The sequence below is a fragment of the Paramormyrops kingsleyae genome, chromosome 3 (assembly GCF_048594095.1).
Source record: "Paramormyrops kingsleyae isolate MSU_618 chromosome 3, PKINGS_0.4, whole genome shotgun sequence".
NCBI lineage: Eukaryota > Metazoa > Chordata > Actinopteri > Osteoglossiformes > Mormyridae > Paramormyrops > Paramormyrops kingsleyae.
This window is the reverse complement of record NC_132799.1, coordinates 31,353,289-31,377,449: the sequence shown is the minus strand read 5'-3', so window position 1 is coordinate 31,377,449 and position 24,161 is coordinate 31,353,289. Positions and strand designations below refer to the sequence as shown.

Here is a 24,161-nt window from a genome sequence, read left to right as displayed (position 1 = left end):
CCACAACACCCCCAGCAATATTTCATACTGTAACATCAAATACATACACAGTGCTGCATAGCATTTGATACACAGTGCTTAGTTAGCATTGTATTTTCAGATGAAGCATTGCAACATAATACATAATGGTATAAATGTTATGGGACTTAATTTCAAGAAATACTCATTACTGAACCAGAATTAAAGTGCAGGTTGACACAGATGCCGCAGTGGGGGTATGTCACATATGAAACTGTCTTTCCTTTAGCACCTATGCATTATAATCATCCTGTGAAATCATCCACCACGCAAAAGTCTCTTTTTCGGCTGGGCTTAGGTTCGCCCCCGCTGCACTTTCCTGAAATAGGGTCTCCAGAGGGGGGTGGGGGGTGCGAGGGATGTGTTATTCTCCCGACCGTAAGGGAGAGGGACGGGATGGTCTTGCGGGAACTACTGTGTTATGCTCCGGCCCTAATGGAGGAAAGATGGTGGACGGGCAGAGTACCAGAAAAACCAGGTCTGAGCTGTGACCGAACGTCAGAGCGGAGGCTGAGTCACATTCCTCAGCCCCTCAATTACTCATGAGCCCCTGTGTCAGATAGGGCCCCCGAGGTGACAACCACGGTGTTTAAAATGGCATTTGCGCTGTGGGGTTGGTATCACTCTCTAGCTTCATACCAAAGCTTGAGAAGTACTGTGGGGCTTAGATGCGGCTGCAGAAAATGGCACAATGACACTGGGATGGGTTCCATCAAATGCTTGGAGAAGTGGTAGCTGTTGATCCACTGGAGGCTTATGGTTGGGTACGTATGTGTGAGCATTGTCATACAGTATGTGGATGCTGGAGCTGGTCTGGCCCTCTATGGGAACATCTGCTTTGAAGCATCACGCATGGACTGGTTAACATGAGAGCTGAGTTGCTGACTGAGGGGAAAGGAGACATCCATCATCATGCATATACTTCAAAGCAAAATGGCTGCCCTAATAGTCCTCTCCATGCAGCCAGCGGAGCCTGTTGTTTCAGCCGTGTGTGGGGGGGCTCTCGTGCGCTTTGCTGAAGAGCAGACTGTCACATTATCACTGAGCTCATGGCCAGACCACAGGGCCTTCATTATCTCTATGGGGGGTGTTCTGCGTAGGAACAACCCTAACAACCTTAACCCTAACCCTGGAGTATGCGATGCATGGTGGTTGGAGAGCTGCACAGAGATGTTATCTATCCTCATCCTCATCCATCCCCACGGACATCTAAACCATCCGCACCCCACCCACATATGCACCAAAACCGCCCCCACCTCGTCCCCCATGCACCAAAACAGCCCCAACCTCATCCCCCATGCACCAAAACCACCCCACCTCATGCCCCATGCACCAAAACCACCCCCACCTCATCCCCCATGCACCAAAACCACCCCCACCTCATCCCCCATGCACCAAAACCACCCCCACCTCATCCCCCATGTACCAAAACCGCCCCCACCTCATCCCCCATACACGTGGATATCTGTGGTATTACCCCCTTCTCCATTCCCATGCAGCCCTGTAATCTCCCTTGAGTCTCCCATCAAGAAGTTCTCACTGGCCACTAACTGGTCATTAGCATACTGTACCAATCCACTATCGCCACATCTTTTCCTTGTTCCGTCATTACACAAAGGACAACCATTTCCATCAGATACAAAGAAAGAGGATGACACTTTGTAGCCAGAATACATATCTTTATTAGGCTGATAAAATACTGCTCGGAAAAAACAAACACAAACAGCACATCTCGTCCCATAAGTTCTTCGTCTCACACGTTGCATCACTGCTACAGAACGTCAGAGGCAAATAAAGAGCTGTTACGTGTCAGTGGAAAACCACAGAAATAAACAGACCAACAGATATAGCACAAGGGCTCATAAGTCTGGTTGAGAGAACTCTTAAGCGCTCATCAATTATCCATACAGTCAGCAAATCATCTGGGAATAGTATCAGACACTTTGGGTGAGGATTAAGGATTTGGTGGCTCTTCTCTGGTAGGGCAATAGCAGAGATGAGTGAAAGTCAATTCTGAATTGAAACATTAAGTAAGAAATCAGTTAGCTTTTATAGTCAGTAGTAACTACTTTAATCCAAAGAAGAATAAGAGAAGCATAGACGTAGATTATTTTTCTCCGACAAAAAAGTGTTTCAAGCACCAGCCTGGAGGTTTAGCCCCCTGGAAAGAGCAAAGGCAAGCGAGCTGGCCCTTGTCTCAGCAGCCTTCTCTGGTTGGCATGTGGAAGGGGAATTGTGGGTATTACCTCTTTCCCATGTGCAACGTTAATGTCAGTGAAACAATACAGCTCCTTCTTTTCGCACACGCATTGATACAAAGGCTAACAACTAGAAAACAGTGTTCAAAAAATCGGGAACATCTACTGTCCACAGGGGGCATAATCAATAAATGTCACTATGGCGATAACTCTAAAAATATTTCAGTGCTCTACTTTTCCATTTGACAGACACAAATAGTTTTTTTTTAGAACTCTGGAAACAATTATGTACTGAAAATCAGCTTTTAGTGGATTTCTTGTATATGAAACCTTGGGTTGAGGGGACTCACAGTATGGAAGGTGTTTCACTGGACTGAAGATCATTCAGCAAGGTGGTAAGCGAAGAGGATGCAACAGCTTGGAGTCTCCACTTTGTCTCTAATGTAAATGTACAGATTCAAAACGGTTTCGGCAAAATACGGGGAAATTAGCGTCTTGTACTACATGCCAACAATGATTCAACAGCTAGTACAACACCCCCTGCCTGTGCTTCATTGGTTCTGTCCATGAATACAATTTAGAACACAGAAAATGCAGAAGAGTAGAAATGGTATGATCCTACTAAAACATCAAGGGTTCCCAAACCTCTTCTTGGGCACCATTAGCCATCCTGAATCTGCTAATTATGGGTTTGATTAGGCTAGTTTATTAATTAAATCACATTATCTAGTGGTGGAATTATATGGAATGGCTGGAAGTCCTCAAGGGGATGTTTTGAAACCTCAGGTTTAGATGAATATTGAAGATAAGGACCCCATCCTAGAGGCCAACAGCGGGCCAGCAAGGTGAGGACCATATGGAGGGAGAGACCAAACGCTCCAGATCTAGGGGGCATGGAAAAGGTCACATGGTTGGGTTCTTGTTGTTGTCAGGATGGCACAGGCTTTCCATGTAGGTCTCCAGGAATGGTAGTTCCTCTCCAGAGCCATGGATCCGCAGAACTCTGCCGTGGAGATCCACACAACACTGAGCCAGAAAGGGATGCATAGGAATTTAACAAAACAGGGCAAACATGATTCGTTATCACAATGAACAAATGGTGTAGCATATTGTATCACTGAGTAATGTGTTTCACATAAATTACCCCTTTCATATAAAAGTACAAGAAATTGACTTTGATAAATATCTGCTAAGTACCTAAATAATCGTAGTAATAAATACGCTCCACACATGGCTGAACTGGAAATTTACCATTCAGTCTTTGTAAACGTTTCCATGAATCATCCACCCAGGTATGTTTGGCATTTCAAACAGTGAGATTATCAGCTATTGAAAGCAGTTATTTCATACGGTGCCAGAGTGACGAATGAACCTGAACAGAAGAGGACATTTAAAATGCCTGGCCCTTAAAGGCCATTTCACTTATCTGCTCACCAAGAATCTCAGCGCGGCAGCCATTACAAAGCCACGTAGGATTTGCCGACAGCTAAGCTACCTGACAAAACAGCTGGCTGGGTTTACACTTGAAAGGATTGACTTAACCTCTGTATACGCCGCATGAAAATAAAACAGCTCTGTCCAAATCTCCTCCACTGGGGCTTTTCCTTCAAGTCACCATAGCTTTTGTGATGCGGTCGGTTTTTGTTTTTGAAAGTCAGCAGCTCTGGAAATCCCTCACGGCTCCAGTACATTTTCCTCCACGGCACACCGGAGTTAATTCAGCCCGATTCATGTCAGCACGCTATTTTAAGAATGTCTGAAAACATACTCCATGATAAAATTAGATTAAATTCTCAAAAGGAGCTGCCCAGAATGATGGAGAAGTACTGGGACTCCTTTGTGGGCAACGAAAGCTCTGTTCAAATCTATTCTTGTGCAATATATTGACATTTCAAAATGTCTTTTCCTGTTTTGCTCATAGGTATCGCTGATGCATTTTTCACATCATGCTGTATTTTAACGGAGTGATTTGACTTAAGGAGCCTAGTCAGCGGGGCTTGGGGCTTCAACAGAAAACCTACACGTTTCAGCGTTGTCATATTCTACCAAGTTAATCAGTCCCAGTGTAGGAATGTGCTCAAGGCAAAGGCAAATACGAAGTAACTGGATATTTAAAAAGCGGAAAGGCTTACTTTCAGTTCCAGCAGAGTCTGGAGACCCAGGCACAGATCAAACACGTCTTCCTCTAAAGAGGAAAGAAAGCATGGAGGGGTGGAGCCATGTTGAGTACTGCTGGTGGTGTCCGCATGGACTGAAGACGCACTGATGGACTGGGGTCCTATTGACAACCGCTACATGTGGTTTTCTAATAATCCACAGTTATGTAACCTGGCTGCTTGAGACTTAGTCAGAGGCAGTTATTGCTTGATTTGCATTCTGTGTCCCGGGTGTTTTCCGAGGTGCATGATAAGCTTATATATTAAAGCCCTGTCACTGCAGGCGTTGCTTCTTTTTAAAGGACAAATGCACAAAAATTAGACTTGCAAGTCCCAAAAAATGCAGATAGAGTTAAAAGACACAGAGCTTGTTACTATCATGTAAAATGCTGGATTCTGTGTAAAACAAAATTGCCATGCAGTTGCTACAGTAATGCTACCAGATGCTTGTCACTCCATCTTTCTTTTGGTCATTTTTTGCCTTCAAATCATAAGCATATAATTGAATATTTATAGTGAAATGACCCTGCAAGGACCTTACCAACAACATGCGCAGAGCACCGCACCCTCCCTTTGCCTAGCTGCAGATGGAGGTCCTTCACTGTAGGGGGCAGTGTGGTCACAGGGCAGCTGTGTTCCTTTTGACCCTCTGGAGTGGGCATCAGCCTACCAGTAAGAGCACAGCAGGGATCATATAACAACAACATATCAGAAACAGGATCTACGAATGGAGGAATAGAGACGGCAACAGAATACATAACAAAGGCCAATGACACCTGGAAATCAACCACATGACGGAAATTCACACATAGGAAGACAGAGTAGTTGTTATTAACCAAATCCTCCTGTGGATTGCCACCTGAAACTACTGATAGCTAAGCTTACAAATAGAGATATTCTTAGAGAGTGAGGTCTGCTGTGGATGTCCCACACTGAATACATTTTGCACGTCCATTGCATTTGTATCCTTTGCGGCCTTAAAGTGACGGCAGCAGACCTTGAGGTCTTGCACTGTTTAGCTTCCAGCTGCATGCACGTTTCTCAGTGGCGGCCGGAACTCTCACCCGAGTCTTCGGCAGCAGGTGTAGGAGATGCGGTTGACCTGGCAGCTGGTATTTATGGAGGCCTTCACCTCCTTGTCACAACACTGCAGATTATAAAAGCACAAAATTGAGTGACATGTCTGCACTGTGAGCGTCCAAGCAGAAAGCAATCATACAGCACATACGATAGAAGCTTCAAACTTAGTTTGGTTTCCTAATGAAAGGCATTTAGACATAATGAACAGTGTAGTTCCCTATTTACACTGCCAGGCTGTACTGTACATAAATTTGCCATATCAAGATGTGAAAGTATTTTATTTAGGACCAGAATTCATAAAAAAAATTAAGATTTTCACATTTCACATTTTAACATATACATATACATATATACATTATATTTAATCATAAAGGGCACTGAGCATTGTGTTTCTTTCCGGAAGGAGAATGACAGTAAGCTGAAAATTCTGATCTTTGTGTCAGTCAGGTGATAAAGCATTTAGAAAACATTACGTTGTTACTGAGACCTGTCTCTGTGCTCTTCCCTATTGTATAATCTGCCACAGGCTGAGCATGTGACTATGGCCAGCTGCACTGGTAAAATTAAATGGAATTCAATATAGTCATATAGACCATAACTTTATAATGTACACACTACTTCTATTATATGTTTACATTTATTGTTTACAATTATACATTTTATTATATTTTTTTACATTTAATTTGTATTTATGGGTTTAGATCAAATTATGAATTTTATTATTGTATATCAGAAAATTTTAGCTAAATAAAAATCCCAGTATTGCACACAAATGCAGTGCAGGGACTCTTGAAGGACACGTCAACACCAGCAAAATTACCAAATAAGAAGCAGATTACAGTTAATAATTAGTTATGTACAACCTACAGCTGTCTTATTTATGTTTAATATGCAGGTTTATATTTAAACTGAACTACTATAATCTTGCATATCTCCTAGTTTTGTGCACACACAGCTGTCATTGTCCCCTTAATACAATTAATTATCTTTGCCTTCGACTATCACTGTTGAGATAGAAGGCTTTACAGTTTCTTTCCGCATTCTGCACAGTGGGGCTTAATATTCAACTAATCAGTAGGTAAACTTCCACACTGCTGTGACTGGCTGGGGGGGGGGGGGGGAGCTCTTATTAAACATGTCACTGTACTGTGACCTCTGGCCACCTCAGAGAAAAGGCAGCGTGTGTGACATGAGTACAGAAACCTGCATCCATGCCATCCCACTCCACTTCCTGAAAGCAAAGGAGAATTATTCGTGTTTCCAGGCTTTCTGGGGTTGGTGCTCTATGCTTATCACCCGTTGAACTCCAGCTCAGTTCAGACGTGTTTTGTCCAGTTTATTCCCCCCCCGCATCTCTTAATCAGACAGTCAACTGGGGCGGGTCATGGTTTACAGTGGCCACGTCATGCTCCAGGCTATAGGGTTGTTATCAAATCCACTTTGTTCCCCCTAAACTTCACAGCTTTGCCAGCCAGCCCCAGCGTGTAATCGTCTGTCTGGCTGGCGTGTAAATATTCAGCTTTCAATGCTCAGCTGTGAAGTCTAAAAATAGCTTGAGGATTATTAATTGGAAGGATTTTTTAAAATCAACATTTAGCAATCTGCACAGAAAACAAGCACGGAACAGTTTAATTTAGGGTCCAGTTGACAAAAAAAAAAAGTCAAAGTCTAGTGCCACTCATTAACCACAAATGGGGATTTCACAGAGAGTACTCAAGGTATCAATCTGCTTATCATAATTTTTTTAAAATCCGTAAAAATTAGTTAACTTTTCATTGACTGCATAATTTCTAATTAATTGTGGATGAGTCACAGTTACAGAGTGTGATGCACATTGGAACAGACACCCATGAAGTTCTACTAAAAAACAAATTATTTGTGGAGTGACATATGTGTGGAGTGAGACACACTGTTCTGTTCGATGTTTGGAGCGCAGTTCTCGTACATTCAGCTTTACACTCTGCTGACATTAACAGTGAAACCTCACACACAGCCACAGGTCACTCAGACCGTACCTGCGAAACACTGTTTATATTCAGTTAGTATAAAAAGGTTTGCATAAAAATGAAAATGTATTTGATGAATGAGGTGCTGGACATTGTCAAACAAACAAAAAAAAACATAATACAAACAAAAATCATGATTTTGAAGATTCAAAATGTACTATATGCTGGATCTAATACAGCTATTTTCATATCCAAAATCAGGTGCGAATTAGGTGAAGATTGTAATGTATTAAAGACCCATATGAAGTTGGCTGTGTACTGGCCATACATTAATTCCAGGTTCTTACACAGTGCCTGGTACATACACTGCATTATCTGTACCTTTCAAACCAGGGAACTGGGCCCGTTTTGTATGCTAACATGACCCTGTTGATTTTCAGACAAAATCAATGTACCTGTAGAATATGGTAGGTAAAATGGGTTTAGACCAATAATTGACCACATTAGGTAATTAAGAATGGCTGAGAAATTCTGATCTGTACAATTTGACTCACAGGACTGACTCGGTTGCCTGAGTTTGTCTAAGGCAGTGTTTCACAATCCAGTGCTTGGGGACTCACAGACAGTCCATGTTTTTGCTCCCTCCCTGAAAAGCGTGGACTGTCTGACAGGGAGCTCGGAGGGAGCAAAAACATGGACCGGCTGTGGGTTGCCGAGGACTGGATTGGGACACACCAGTCTAAGGTTTTGTAAATGGTTGCTTGGGGAATACAGGAAATTGATACGCTCAACTGTGATACTCTTAAAGAAAGCACTTACCCTAGATTGTGTAGAAGACAGATATACATCCGTGTAAACTGATTACATTTGAAAGACAAAGCTTTTAGTTCTGTAATGCATTGAAAAACAATGACATAATCAAATAAAGCAATTTTGCTAATGGAAATACTTTGTTGCTATTCACATGACATTTATATGTTAGAGAAAAAACAGTCTGTGTAAGAGTTTTCATCACTGTGGCTGGTGATCCAGGTGGTCATTGTTGCAGTTGTTGGCATATTGTTAAGGCCGTATTAAAGCAGACCGCAGAGCAGATTTTCTATCTCTCATCACGCCACAGATGCACTCTGATGGGAGCTACAGATCTGCTGGCGTGTCTCTGTGTGGCTTGTTAATACCAGACTACAACCGGCCAAGATGAGACCCAGAACAGAATGTGCTGTGGACATTATATCTTCTGTTTTCACACCGTTACATGTATGACCATATAGATCAGAGAACCAGCCGTGATCCTCAGGTGAGGAACCTTCTTCATCTCCATCAGGTGGCATCAGGAACCTTGGCTTCGCTTCAGGTGGATGTGTCCACTGATTGGACCATCCCCTTAGAAGATTCTCCTGTCAGATTTTATTCTGCAGCTCTGCAGTCTTCATCTGGTTACTGCAAGCTGTTGTACAACATCTAGCTTTTATCTACATCTAGTTATTAGAGTGTACAAGCCTTTGAGACCATTTTCATCCTCTGCATACAATACACAGCGTTACGTCAACGACTCTCATTAATTTCATAACATCTTTTTCATCCTTTTCATTTCTGTATGACTGTTTCGGCTCTGTTTCGTCTTTCATCATTTCAGCATTTTCCGGGGCGGTGGGGGGGTTTTCAATCTGGAGAATCAGGTGGCATTAAGTCTCCAAGGTTTTCTGCCTTTTAACAGCCTCTGGTTGTTATGTGTTTGTGCTTTTAGACATTTAATAGACTTGTGGATATTGAGGATGTTTTTTATATCAGCCTCAGCTTTGTCAGGTTTCTCTTTGTGCAGCAGGATGAGTCATGCTGATAGGTTCTTGCCATTAAGTGTGTAAATAGCTTACAGAGGTTCCGATGACCCGGACGCTGTTAAGATATCAACGGCTCATCATTTTATGTCTCCATTATTACAAATATGTAAAATGAATCATAGCGTCTCTTCAGCCAGACGTACTGCTTTCCCCAAAGTTTAGTTTTTATTTGAGGACTGGAGGAGTTCCTGTTGCCTTCAGCATTTGTGCTTTCTGGTGACGCAGTGTGCTACCATAATTTTGAATGTGAATATCTCCACATCTCCAAAGACTGTCCAGCGCTGGACAGGCATTCTCTCCAGGCTGTTCCTCTGCCATGTTGTTGGGAGTAAGATCCAGGCTTCAGACTCTGATATAACCCTGTACTAGATAACCAGTTGGTAAATGGATGGATGGTTGGATGGATGGCGGTACATAAAAGGCAATTGAACTAGAGACATCAGAGAGTTCCTATTAAAAGCCAGGTTTAATACAAACTGATGCTAGAATTTCCTTACCTTGCACTGGACCACCAAAGCAGTGAGAGTCGTTGCTGTCTTCCTCTCCTCCATTCTCAGGCTCTCGTCTCTCCGGCCGGCATCTGATTTCTTATTTGCTGCCTTCTCGCTCTGCCACCGCCCATCAGATTTGCTCAAAGCCTTGCCGGCCTCCTCCTCTTCCTCTTCTTCTTCCTCCTCCTCGGACCTCAGGCTCCTTTCACTCTCCTCAGGGGATTCCCTCTCTTCCGTCGAGTCATCCGCCGTGCTCTCGCTCTTCTCCTCTGGCTCCGCCCCTTCCTTGCTGTCCGCTAGCGGGGAGCGCACCCGTTCAGAGGTGTCCCGGGCTTCACCGCGCAGACGCGGTATGTTGCCCTCCAGGAGGCGCCGCTGCACTATGCAGTGTGGTTGCTGTGGAGGGACGGCGAAGAAAAACACATGAAACAAAGTCAGAGGTCAGGTCCAGATATGTAGAGTAGAGGTTACTGGAAGGGTATTGGGTCATAACTCAGGATGAAATTGATCTTCTTTTGAAAAAATATTCTACGTTCACAAAATAGCTTAGTATCTGAGTAAAAGAATGCTAAGTAATTTTGCTAGTATAAAATATTTGCAGAAATACTAATGTTTGTATTTAAATAATGTTATGTTACGTATTTTAATAATGTCAGAGTTGTTCAAACATGCAGAGGTGGAGGGCTCAGGTCAAGTACAAATCCAGACCAAGATTTTGATTCAGCCAACCAGTTGAGTACTCTGTGCCTGTGACTTTTTATACTCAACTGGTTGGTTGAAACAAAATCCCGGTCTGGACCTGAAATCTCCACCTCTGCAAACATGGCAGACCGAAGCCTAATCTGACAATCAGTTTACCCCATTTAATTCCTCGATGAACGATCATACACTTGGTGGTGGAGTGATAGGATTCCTGTTAGTAAACAATAGACGGAAACGCGTGAGCCTTTCGCGATTCACTGACGTGTTTTCCCATGGGGAGTCCGGCCAGCTTTAAAGTGAGATACAAGGTCAGTCAGCTCCAGCAATGTCAAAGACATCAATAACGTCATTGGAAGGCAGTCAAGTCAATTTATGCTTGCTAATCATTGATGGAACTAATGTAGCCAGCACAGTCTGTGTGGGAAAAAAGGCTCAAGTTTATCATTATATAATATAAAATAAATTAACTAATATAAATGACTTATATATAAGATAAACATAATTGCACATATTTATATGAGACACGTCCCCTAAAGCCAATATAATGCCCACGTTTTTTTTTTTTTTTCCCTAATTTCCTGTTTCGGTGTTGATGTGCATGTGGGAATGTAAATACGTGCATTTTTCCCCGTAGTTCAGACACAATCAGCAGGTCACGCACCAGTGAGCTGGTGCCAGCCAGTTTCCTGAACAGACTGCAGCTCAGGATCAACGCAGCCACCAGAAAACCAGAAAGCAGCAGAAAACCCAGCTGCCGGTCAGGCTTTGTCGTTTATAAACATGCGCGGTGCCACAGGGACGGTAAACGCACAGGGACGGTAAACGTACAGGGACGGTAAACGCACAGGGACGGTAAACGCACAGGGACGTGCGCACAGCTGCATGATGATAGCCACGCTTCACTTTCAAGGCCCAGGGGAGGTCACAGCTCTGTTCTAAATGGATCAAACTCCAAACTCAATAAAAAAAAAAACTGTTATTTCTCTGGGCACAGTCCCTCCACAGCTGTGTCGCCCCAGGAACATGGACCCTGAGGTCCTCAGCCTTTGTCACCACGTCCCCATCATCCTCTCATTACAGGCACATTATCCTGCCGCCTCAGTCCTCCCTCATCATGTTTTATAATCCAGTCAGCACACCAGCATTAAACATGACTACAGAAGCAGCAGCGCAGACAAGAGACACTGCTTGTTCTGACAGGGGGGACAGACAGTCACGCTAAAAAGGACACCCCCCCCCCCCCCCAAAAAAAAAAAAATTAAAAAAAATCAATATTTAAAAACCCCTTTAGAGCATTTGTCTGCTTAGATTCTCAATGTCAGATGCCTTTTTTTATTAAATAGAAAAAACATGGACACACCCACAAGCTAACATACTGTTTTACAAATACGCACTCAAAACAAGAACAAGTACCATTACTGTGAATGAGAAAGCAAATTAAAATCTTTAAATTCCCCCAGTTCCGGTTTACATAGAAATAATGTTTTATATATGAATCGCTTCTATTTTCAGAGCAGTGCATTGTGGGAAGGACACGGCCAAGCTCACAGGGGCTGTGTTATATAAACCTCTGCAAATCCAGACCTTGAAGCGGCTCTGTTCCAACAGCTGTAACAAATTCACACATGATTGAAAAGAAAGAGAAAAGACGACTAAGTATATGAAAAGCATGGGAAATACCACAGTGCTTTAAAGGAGATGGATAAACATCACAGAAAGATGGAGAGTTATTACCAGGCAAATGCCAAGGGGTCTGACCTAAACTCTTCTACAGGAGAGTTTGAGAGTGTGACTGAAGATGAGAGATTTGCAAGGGGGGGGGGGGGGTAGTGCATTAGTGAGGTTGATAAAAAGAGGAATGACTGCCAGTGTTTGCCGCTACCTTGATGTCCTCTTGTTTGCTTTTGCTTTTTTGCCAGCCTGTGAAAATGCTTTTGCTGTTGCTACTTTGTGAATGTCGTCCCTTCCAGTCTGTGTTGGCTATAAATGGGGGAAAGGCTCTGCAAGTTAGGACTCCGTGTCTGTGATCGGTAGGTTGTTGGTTCAATGCCTCGCTAGGGTCCTTGGGTCCCTAAACCTAATTGGCCCAGGAATGTTGGCTGACCCTGTGCTCTGACCCCAAAACCTGCTGTAACCTGTGTCTCTCATGGAGAGCATGGTGGCATAAGTGATTAAAGTATCACTATTGTATTCTGTGAGATGCGGGAGGGTGCTCACAGGCTGAAGCCACCATCAAGTTGTTGGGCCAGTTTGTCATATGCTTGCATCCCTCTTTAACATTCCCGCTTTACCAACCTGTCTTCGTTGATGCCCAACACACGCCCCCACCTCCTACAATCCGAACACCTTTGGATAGCAGCTCCATCCTCATTCACTGGGCTCCATCACCACCTAAATCCCTGGGATCACTGCCACATCCATCATCTGTCTCCCTCTGCATTCTGAGCAGCTCTCATCAGATCAGGCCTCTCCTTACAGACCATGGGGCGCGGACAGTGATGGTCACACGAGACTAATCATCTCATGAGGCTAACTCTACTGATAGGCTTGTACACTGGGCTTTGTGAGTGGGATGCAACAACAGGCCCTTTTGCTGGGGGCGAGGGTGGGGGGGACTTGCCCTTTTCAACTGAACAACCAATGATCACGAGGGGACCACCCCCCCGATCATGAAAATTTACCAAAAGGGACCCCCCCCCCCTCCCAAGAAATCACCCCCATTCGAGCGCCTGCCACTTGAAACATGCTGTTATGAAGTACGATGTACAGGGTGTGATATATTACGGTGCAGTACAAAAGCGGTTTGCTCGCATGGTGCATTATAAGGCAAGTCGCAGAATAGTGTAGCGCATGGAATCTAATGATTTAGAGGCTTGGGCTGAGGCAGGCGCATGGCAACAACCTGGTCCACATCACGGCCATTTTTACTGTGACGGCTTCCTGCAGCCAAACAACACGGCAAACATGCGTTTGATGCTTCAGTTAACTGCTTGCATCAGTCAGTGATATAATTACTCCCCTATTAGTGAAATGTAAGCTAATTATTGCTGGTTATGGCTTTCATGGCTCCAATTAAAGAAGAGCCGGGGGGGGGGGGGTATCCGGGAGGGGGGCTGTGACGGGAAGAGAAAGAACGCAGGATGGAAGGAAGGGAGCAGAGGTCCGAAAGGTTAATCGGCCGGGCCTGTTACGGTGCCTCACGGTTCTGCTGCCTTGTTTGCGTGGGGTTGGTGGATCATGACCAGTTGCCCCCGGATATTAGGGATCCAGTACCAGTGGACTTGTTATCCCACTCCTCAGCTGAACTGGGGGGGGCACTCACACACACTGGGGGTAGGAGGAGTGTCACCCAGTTTATTTTTCCAGAGAGAGAGAGGAATAAATAAAGATAATGTGGAATGAAGGATTTCCGTTGTCGAACTGGGAATTCAGAGATGGAGCAGTGATAAGGGGAGATCAAAGATGGATGGGAAGTAACTGCAGCATATGGAGCAGACAAAGCAGATGGGCAGTGTTGGGGGGGGGGGCTCGATCAGAACCCCGCTGTCGGGGCTCCTATGGTCCGGCCAGGCCGACAGCAAACGAGCAGATCCTCCCCCAGGTGATGACGCATGCCAGCTGCGATTCCGTCGTCCCTTGAGGTCGATCGACGGGCCTTTCCATTTCCCCCTTTATTTCAGCGTCAGACACACCGCGTCCCGCGGCTGAGCGCGAATCCCGCCGACTCAGAACTAAACGAGAACGCTTATCGGAGGCTTGCCACCGCGGAATTTCTCATTAATCCAGCAAGTTATTTTCATCTATAACATGGCTGCTCTGCCCTCCCCCGGTTCTGGATTTCTATTCCCTGCCTTCCCTGTTAAAGGGGGCTTTGTGGGCTGGGTATTGGTAGGGGAGCACTTTGTTTTGCTAGGCCTTAATGTAACAAACATACTGGGCATCCACACTTCTGACGCACTGGATCTCACAGGACGCAGGATCTATTAAAAGGAGCCTCTGTTCTGCACATGCAGACACACTGCAGGACACCTTTCTGGGATGGGGGGGGGGGGTAGGACACATAACATCCAGGCAGCTAAAAGTCAGTGCAGGTCTCCCCAGCAGCCTCACTCTGAGCCGGGGGGCTGTATCTAAATTCAGGTGCAGAAGCTACACATAGTGGCCAAAGCGACACGTTTCACCCTTGCGGGAAAGACGGGGACCTTAATAAAGGGCGACAACACAGAGGCTGCGGAGTAATGGCTGCCAGAAGGGTAACCCCCCCGTTCCTGTCTGTCCTCCCCCCAGGGACTCGCCTGCCGTTAGCGTAATCGGTTCGTACTGAGTCATACCTGTTAATGCAGAAATCCAGCCAATCAATTGGCTCCTCCCCCTATTACTTCTCAATGTTTACAGTTAGTATATCTGGTACTTTTCGATACATCAACTCAAAGCAGACGACTGTTAAAATACGGCTCGTGAGACTTTTTTTTCTCAAAGGGACTATTTGCTGTTTAATTTACCTAAACCGACTTTAAACTCCATTACGGCGTAGAGATTCCCTTTCCGCGTTTTGCTTATTAAGGCCGTAAGCATCTGCTCTGAAGCTGGCAGTCTGTGACGCCTCTGTGGGCTCTGGGTCTGTCCATGGACTTCCGAACCCCAGCAGCAGGCTGGAGACCACAGCACATGCGGTAACTCCCAGGCTTCCGGCAATAGCTGATCCCCTGCCAGCCCGAGACCCTTACAGGGGTTACTATTCAAATCCCTATAAGAGTGACAGCCTGTATCTCTCTGTTCCTCTCCTCCACTCTCCCTTCTGCTCCTCATTCTCTCCCATCTGCCGTCCTCTCCTCTCCTCCCCTCCTTTCCTCACAGCCTGTAATCTCTCCATCTTGCACCCCTCCCTTACTCGCAGCTTAACCACAGTACGTAGCTGTTTTCTGCCTTGGGTGTCATTAGACGGCCTCGTGTCTGCTTTTCCTCTTCCGTGCCGACATTCCCGTGATGTCAATAAGGAGTGTATGGCAGCTTTTTGCATTCTATCATTAGGGTGTTTTTATCTGTCTATTTTTATAGCCGCTGCTCTCCTGACAGGCACAGAAGCCCTGTTGTTGCCTGATACCCCTCTGCGCATTGGTCACCAGGTCGTAACTGGGGCCAGGAGCTGGGATCTGGGAGAGATATGACTCATAGTGCTTCCCTGTGGTGGATCAATACAAGACAGGCCTGTAGAGGGAGCAGGTAGCATGCAGTTACCGCAGGAGGGACAAATATCCCACTGCGTCCGGATAGGCCGGTGCCGCTGGGTTAAGAGGGACCTCGGAAGAGCTCAGCGGAGCTGGAAAGTTAAGAGCGAGCGGTGGGAGCGATGCCAACGGCGTTACGCCCCTACGAGCCCAAGTGCGCCTCAGAGAACCGTGTCAGAGGGAGCGGGAAGGCTGCAGCTCCTCTCTTCCCCTTCATCTCCCTCTGTTCTCCTCCCCCCATCCCGCTTTCACAGTAAGACCGGAGCAGACCGCGCTAAACTGTCGGTGCCTGATGGCTGTGCTGTTTACTCCGGACGGAGGGAGGCGGCTGACAGTGCAGCGTGCCCAGGTACCTCTGTGCTTACGCAACAAAGGCCTGTCCCAGAATGCTGACCTGCTTCCAGTGACATCTCTCCCCTGGGGGGACGGGGTGTGGGGGGGGGGGGGGGCACAGAATTATTTCACGTCACAAGGCCTGTTGAACAGCTTAGCATTCTGGATCATTCTGTGTTCGGAACGCGCCCGCGTGCGGCTGAGGAGAGGCTCTGTCATGGTCCCATGTTGACACTCCATCTCCGTCTCTCTAGACTGAGGATAAATATCCACTAAATACCACGTCTGGCCATTTTAATGAAATGAACATAAAGCAGGCTGTTTCTCCCGCTTGGAGGGACCTGTGTGACCAGAGGATGGATATGTTGTCCTGTGTCTTATTTCCCTCTATACCACATTAACAGATTGTCACACGCAAACATATATAGGGAGGGGCAACAAGGCCAATTGGTCAGCTACCCTGTCACTCACCAATTTGAAACATATGATTGGCTAATACTAAGTTTGGCCTTTCTGTATGAATTTTTGGCCTCTCTTATGCCCCCCCACCCTAAAAAAAATCCTAGAATCGTTTCTGGTCACTCCCGTGTACTTTTTGATCTCCTGGGACACGCTAGTGTCAGCTTTGAAACGGGTCCCGGCTCTCAGCTGAGGAGTCAGCAGCGATAACGGTGCCGTGGGCATCGCCAGTCTCCCGCACCACAGATGTGTCAGGCGGCGAGGGGGAGATGCAGGTGGGCAGGCTGCACGATGGCGTCCACTCCACCGACACCCACATTATACTCCAAGCTCTGCTCTGAGGTCGCAGTTCAGTCATTTATGTAGCACGTTTAGCAAGAAGCGCTGTTATGTAGCGCTGTACAAGGTGCTGGACGTGAGGACGGCCTGAGACGAAAGTCACGAGGACAATCAGAGACCTGGGAGGAAAGCAGACTCCAAGAGCACTGAACTGCGTTCCCTGGTGCCTTTTTAAAATAAGCCGGACGTGATTCTGCATTCACCCGCACTGCGCTTACTGAATATTAAAAGCATATTTGCTTATTGAGATTCCCAGAGGGGACCGGTACATGCGGACAGAACCTTTTCATGAATTATGCTGTGGAACATGCTTCAGTCCGTGAGGAGAGCTTTTTAGTGCATCATTAAAATGTCGAGAGGGGAACCTGTTTCTGTCAAAGATCTCCCCACTTTCAGCTGCGGGTCTGTTGGCAGGGTGGTGGGTGCTGCATATAGGGGGCAGGCACACGTGCGTGTGTCAGGGGGAAACTGAGCAGGTGCGTCAGCTACCAGGTCCCGCCCCCTGCTCTGCCTGTCCCTTTAGCCCCGCCCCCAGCCTTATGCCCCGCCCTTTTGACAGGAGGACACTGCTCATACAGTGACCTCCCTGCTGCTAAAGGCAAACACTGGCTTTTACCCTCAAATACCAGAAACTCTCAGGCTTACATTTCATTACTAAAATTTTAGCTTCTTTAATCATTTAATTAATGTGTTTTTATTTTCCCTTCTCTTCCATTTTCTCTCGGGATATCCAGTGACATTCACAGTCAGGGTCCCGTGCTGCCTGGGGAGAGGAACTGGAGAGGTGTAGGGGAAGGAAAGGGAGCAGGGCAGCAAAACAACGGCCACCATCCCTGAACGCAGCATGAAGAACCACTTAGAGATCGCAATCCTCTCTGTCCTCCTCATCCTCACTATCTGCCTAATTCCCTATCATTCTGCCCCTCCCTCCGGCCGCTCTCTCCAGCTCCACGCGCCGTGGTGTTGTCCTGGAGCAGAGAGGCGGCGCAAGGCCGTGCATGGCTGGCTCACGTCTGCCATTTTAGCCCGAGGCTGTCCAACTGTCCCACACCGACTGCCTTTGCTTAGCTGAAAACTTTAAGAGGCTACATCTGACGTGGGTATGAAATACAAACTTCAGCTTTATGTAAAATCCATCGGCAGATAAGCTGCATAATAAGTTCATAACTTTCTGTTTAAATAAACAATGCTTTGTTTTAATTTAAACTCATAATAAAGCCTTAACAATGTCTATATAACTATCATACTTTGTTTTCATAGGGCTGCAGAATATTTTATGCCTGCTAAATGTATAAAGAATAAATTTGAAGCCTTGTGATCAGGAGCAGTTAGGGGTGGATATAATGGCCGCCAGCAGGGGGCACTCACCAGGTCCTTGGACGTGCCGAGTCTTTTGAGGCCATCGAGGGGCAGCAGGTCAGCGGAGTCCTTGTGGGTGAACTGGGTGGCCTGCTTGAGACGCCGCTGCTGGTGCAGGATTGCCTTGTCCCGCATCTCCAGCTCACCCTTCTTGGGCTCGCTCATGACGGCTCGGCGGGCGTGCGGTCCGTCTCGGGGCAGAGGGGTGAGAGGACGTTGCCCCGAGTGGCGGCACGGAAGCACCAGGGGGGCTGTGAGCTCAGCAAGCCGTCAGGCGCGCAGACAGAGGTCAGCTAGCAGTGCACAACAGGATAGAGCACACTCCTCTCCGTCTGCATCATGTGACTGGACACCGGCGGCGCGCCGTGTGACACGGCTCAGTCAGGTGGAACGCGCTACAACAGGGCAGGATCCGTCTCACCACAGAGCAGCACTATACTGCTCTACAACACAGCACCCAGTCCCATAATACACTCCCGGACAGGACAGTGAGGTATAGTAACCTAGGCTACAGGACAGCAACACACACTGACATACACAGAAGCCCCACAGCCGTATACAGAGGACGCTACAGGGCACAGGAACATGCGAGGAGGCGGAGGAGTCCAGTAGGACGGCGAGCTGTCAAAGTGGGTCCCTTTTTCGCGAAGGAGTGTGACGTGGCTGCCTGTCCTTCTCCTCCTCTCAGTCACAGTATGTCTCTCAGTTATTTCGGCGCCGCGGTGATGCCTCCCCGTCCTCCTCGGCCCCGGGTCCGTGACGGCCGTCCCGCCAGAGCCCTGCAGCTTAAGGGCAGCTTCGCACGAGAGCAGCCGTGAAGAGCCCGTGTCTGAAAGTCGCTCACTCCGCCGTCTGCGCCGCTTGTCCTTGCAGCACTGTGGAGGCAAACTGTGCGTCTCCTCCCTCCCCCCCCCCCCCCATCATCTCTCGGTTGCTCTCTCTCTCCCTTCCTCGGTGTAGCCACCCTCTTCCTCCCACCCCCTCCTTCCCCATCACACACATACACACACACACACACACACACACACTTCCCTGATTTCCTCTGCGCACATCGCTGGCATACTATCATCTGTTACTTCTTCCCGTGATGGAAAAAAACTCCCCTGACCTTCCATTCTCCCATCACCGACTTGTCGGACAGTAATACGGACAGACTGTCCAATTTTCTTTTATCTAAAATTCCAGCATTCATTTTTTTCCCATGACAGCTTCTCATACTCTAGCCTTGACCCTCAGAGAGCGAGCCTGACATTTCCCATCCCAAACTACCCAATTCTGGAGGGAGTATGTGCCAGGCGTTGAATCACTGCATCTTCAAGCATTACGGCCCCACGCTGTTACTGCCAGACGGCCCAGTGCTGGTGGGTGATCAGTGCTGCCAGTTGTGTAACAGGCAGACTGGACAGGCATGAGACACCTGTCTATTCACCAGGGTTCTGCAGAACCCCCTCTGTCTGTAATAGATGTAGAGTACTTCTAAGGAGTATTGCACACCAGTCTATATAGCATTGGTTACGAATTCAGGAGTATTAAATGCTAGTGTGAAGCAGTGAGTCAGTATTTATAAAGTATGGGCACCTATTTAAGGAGCAAGAGGAGGGCACAGAATTCATAATCTGCGGTTGTGATTATAATAAAGAAAAGATGGATTTAAATCATTAAGCAATTTGTGAGTGAAATATCTATTATATCTTGTCCCAAATATTAGTTCAGTAAAAAATAGAACTCCTCAGGCAGCAAAAACGAGTCTATGGCTATGAAAAATGTGTTGTTGTGTGTCTGCGTTTTCAATCGATTGGCCTGCCGTTTGTGGCCCCGCTGTGCCGAGCGCTAAATCATTTTAAATTCACCTCCGGTTCATTTATAAAAGGGAACTGTCGCCATCTCCTGGTAACTTATATGCATTTGATTGCAGAAAAGCTCGGAGTTTGTTTTTTATTAAAGGTGACGGTTAAAATGGGCATTCTGGCTTTGCTCCACTGTCATCTCATTTTCCGGACAGACCATGTGAAGCATGTTTCCTCTTTGCACTTAGTTCCCGCATTTGATTTGCTTGTGGTGGCATATGATCGTCGTAAATGGAGGGAAATCAGATCAGGTTGCATTTACAGGACAAATGAGGAATTAATGAGGAAGAGGGACAAATGGAAATGTTAACATGGGGCGGGGTTTAATGTATAATAATTGCACATATAATTTGGCACACTTAGAAATGAGATATCCACTACCGACAGATGTGTGTGCAGTGACCCCTCGGAAACTACTCAGTAGTAATAATGGCCGGGTGCTTCTTCGCCCTATTTAATCGTAGCTACAAATGATTTCTTCCGCTTTAATGCTGAAAAGGCAAAGCGCGTCCCATGTTGCCAGTCGGGTTGCTAGGGCAGGTGGCGACAAAGCCGAGTAAACACCCTACACGTACTGTACCGCAGCCTCCTGCAAAGCGCAGGTGCGGCGTCGGTATCCGCCGTCTCCCTTATACTGTAAGTGACCCTGACACGAGTTTGATCGGATAATGCGGCTGCGCACGATTGCCGCAATGAATGCGCTGTTTTCCGTCGGCGTAACATGGAAAAAATTGTAAGAGTGTCCATATTTATTTATGTTCGGGAACAAGTCCGATGTATTGGCATGGCCCATGGCCGTAGGTTACTGCTACAACCTGATAAGTGGTTATACCATTTTTGTTTTGTTGCTCTCTATTTCTGCATGTGTTGTACTCTTGTCTCTATGACCACTGTCTCTACAGCAGGTTCCAGTCAAAATGATCAACTGAATGCTTTATTAAGAATATTATGTAGCAGCGAGAAATTTTAATAAAATGCATTTAAAAGTACAATAGAATGGGAAGGAAAAACTTTAACAGATCAAAGTCATTGGTGTGGGGCTGTCTGTCTCTGACTTCATAGGTAATAAGACGTGCTAGTCTGGGGTGTCAGAAGTGTGTGTGTGTGGGGGGGGCACACTGGCATAAAACTAATATTTTATGTTAAATGTGGAGGGGTCCAAATGAATAATTATGGAATGTGAGGGGTTTAATGGCGGCGACGCCCATGGCATCACAGGGCACTCAAACACATAAATGCCAATGTATAGACCTCAGGTACCCTACCTGTGTTGCTTAAAACCATTAAACACTGATTAATATAAATATAATATATGTATGAATTTTGTGAATATTATCCATTGTGCCTCTGCAGGTTGAACAGAACAGCCTTGGTCAGTCTGTAGGTTTGGAACATGTCACAGATGAATAATGGAGACTGAAGCCAACCTCAAACTGTACCAATTAAAGAAAAATCAAGACCCCAGACTATACCAATAAAAGGAAAATCAAGACTCCAGACAGTACCAATAAAAGGAAAATCAAGACCCCAGACAGTACCAATAAAAGAACAATCAAGACCCCAGACTATACCAATAAAAGATAAACCAAGACCCCAGGCTACACAAGCAGCAGAAAAGAGGACTATTTCAACCCTTAGCCTTGAGACAGAAGCAGAAGAGATGGAATCATCAGAAAGTGTAAATCAGCAGAAAAAGATGTGCAAGAGAAGGAAGGCTATAGTGGTCAGGATTCCAGGGGCTTTTGATGAACCCATGGAGGAGCGAGACTCTGGCAGGGAATCCAGGAAAAGGATGGGGAGATCCATCTCCGAGGATGGAGCAGGAAGCACAACAACCCGACTAGCTTCCAAAGCTGATGGAGAAATCAAGACAGCAAAGTTGGTTTGGACAAAAGGAGACCTGCGGGGAGGTGCGGGCGGAGCCAGGGGGTGGCTTTGTGCCAGTGACATGCTGTTTGTGCTGAAACCATTTGGGGTGCAGATCCTCAGGCTACAGCCACCACCAGCTCCCAGAAGCAATGTCTCCATCAAATACCTGAGGAGGGTCAGAAGGAGGGAACAACAGACTAATGAGCAGGATCAGGAGCACAAGTACCGGGGTAGGCAGAGTCCCCCCAGGAAGGCGGCCACTGATTGTCACCTGGACCCCAGTCAGAATGATCAGCTGAGGGCCTGGATTCATGGGAAGGACCTGCTGGCTAAAAAGGAGAGGCTTGCTAAGAGGAGAGAGAGAAGGGCTGTGAGGAGAGAGCAGAGGAGGAGGGAGCGACAAAAAGAGGAGAGGGCAAAGGTGTCGGAGCAGAAAGTCAAAGAGTGGATGGAAAAGAAAGGCGGGGAGGCCGCCAGTGTTGAGAAACACAAAAGAAAGGAAAGTGAGCTAAGGGAGCAGATATCTCACACAGGGGAACAGGTGAGAGGCACTGTGGATGCTTCTAGAGCAGGCAAATACAAGGGTGAAGGATTCTCCCGACAACCAGCAACAAAGCGCATGTCTAAGTTGGCTGGTGTGGTTCCCAGTCAACCAGAAATGCAAAATGGGTATCCAGCTGCAAAACCGCATCATTCAGTTAGGAGAGATCCCGTTACCCCGAATAATGGAATAGAGAGGAGACCATCTGCACCACTGCTGGTTGGGAAACTTGATCAAGCAGGTGTCCCTGCAGAGGCTACTGACTATTCTGAGCTTCAGGTGGGTGTAAAGCCAAGGTTGAAAGCAAAATGGAAGGAGCAAAATGTTACCAGTGTGGTGGGACTCGGTAATGATGGTATAAAACATAAGGCAAATAAATCAGGCTTGCTTTCCTCCAAGGAATCTAGACAAGTGAAGGAAAATGCTACACTGAGACAAGACAGCAACATCATGGGATTTCAGGGGTCTGAAAGCAACCTGAGACCGCAGGGCAAGTGGGTGGATGCAACACGTGCCATCCAGTTGCCTCAGGACACCAACTGCAATCTTAGAGGTCATTCCACCAGAGGGACTCGCAGTGAGAGGCTGCAGAAGAAGGTGGAAGAAGGGATGGAGAGGAAGCTAAGGGTGAAGAAGCCAAGGGTAGATAAGGAAGCTAAACTGGATCCTCAACTCAAGCACCTTCTCCCGGGATCATCCAGCAGGAGGGGACTTGTCACACTGCATGGGATGAAGAAGGCAGGCAGTGACATCACTTGTCGCAACGCTGATGAAAACACTCATGGACGTCAAAAGGCGGTCACAGCCGACCGGCCCTGGCTGGATGAAACCAGGTTGAAATCCTCAAATAATCAGGATTTGAAGATGCAGCACAAAGAAGCAACAGCATCACCCAAGGTCACAGGAAAGCAGGGAGCCGTTATAGCTTCTCACTCCATTCAGATAAGATCGGGCGGATCCACTGACCATTGCATCCCGGGGGCTAGTGTGCAAAAGAGACTGGGGGGCAGTGCCCAAGGGATACAGGAGGGCATGAGACTGCATGAGAGGCCAGAGCCTCAGGGTAGAGAAGCCCAAGAGCTTTCAGACTAACCTATATGAACTATAGCAACAAGCATGAGGACCCCAACATGATATAATCTTATAGTTGAAATTTAGTACAATTATCTTTGGTTTTCTTCACTGTAAAACTATTTAAATAATAAAAGCTGTGTAGAAATACTGTACCACTGTTAATACATTGATATTTTACTCTATGTTGTTAACAGGACAGACATACTATTCAATTTTAATTATATTCATTTTTTTTTAATATAGCATCTTTCTCAACACAGTGAGCCCGTGGCAAAACTGGCGCTAACAAGAGTGTGTGGCAAACCATTGCTACATCATTTATATAAAATGGTGCATAAAACAGGGAAAAGGGAAGACAGAAAGAATGCCAGAGGAGAACAGAGGAGAGGAACCCAAGAAAATCAACTGGCAGCCCAATTAAAGAATAAAGTAATAGGTCTTCAGTCAAGATTCAAGAACTGAGACAAATTCTGCATGATGAACATGAGCTGGCAAACCATTCCACCATATAGTGGCCCTGCAGCTAGAGGTTTTAGTGCCAATTGTTACAGTACCTTATGTATATGTGAGATGATAAGGAAGCCTGCATTCTGTGATCTGAATGTGCGATGCTGCTTTAGAACATGAATCAGGTCTGGTGGGTAGGCAGACACTCGATCTTTGAGTGCCTTTTGTGTAAG

At 46.5% G+C, this 24,161-nt stretch overlaps 2 protein-coding genes across 2 annotated transcripts; one reads left to right on the top strand and one right to left on the bottom strand.

Moving 5' to 3' along the window:
* Positions 1–1,676: 1,676 nt before the first annotated feature.
* nrip2 (nuclear receptor interacting protein 2) lies at positions 1,677–19,051 on the bottom strand. The gene is made up of 6 exons (XM_023800135.2): positions 18,160–19,051; positions 9,737–10,126; positions 5,437–5,519; positions 4,914–5,038; positions 4,349–4,401; positions 1,677–3,242 (listed from the first exon to the last, which is right to left on the bottom strand). Exons 1-6 carry the CDS (start codon positions 18,313–18,315, stop codon positions 3,120–3,122), a joined length of 930 nt encoding a protein of 309 aa, XP_023655903.2. The 5' UTR covers positions 18,316–19,051; the 3' UTR covers positions 1,677–3,119.
* A 1,521-nt stretch (positions 19,052–20,572) lies between these two features.
* Positions 20,573–24,115, top strand: LOC111837783 (uncharacterized). The gene is made up of 2 exons (XM_023800122.2): positions 20,573–20,633; positions 21,351–24,115. The coding sequence occupies exon 2, from the start codon at positions 21,658–21,660 to the stop codon at positions 23,497–23,499; it is 1,842 nt and encodes a 613-aa protein (XP_023655890.1). The 5' UTR covers positions 20,573–20,633; positions 21,351–21,657; the 3' UTR covers positions 23,500–24,115.
* The last annotated feature ends 46 nt before the right edge of the window (positions 24,116–24,161 follow it).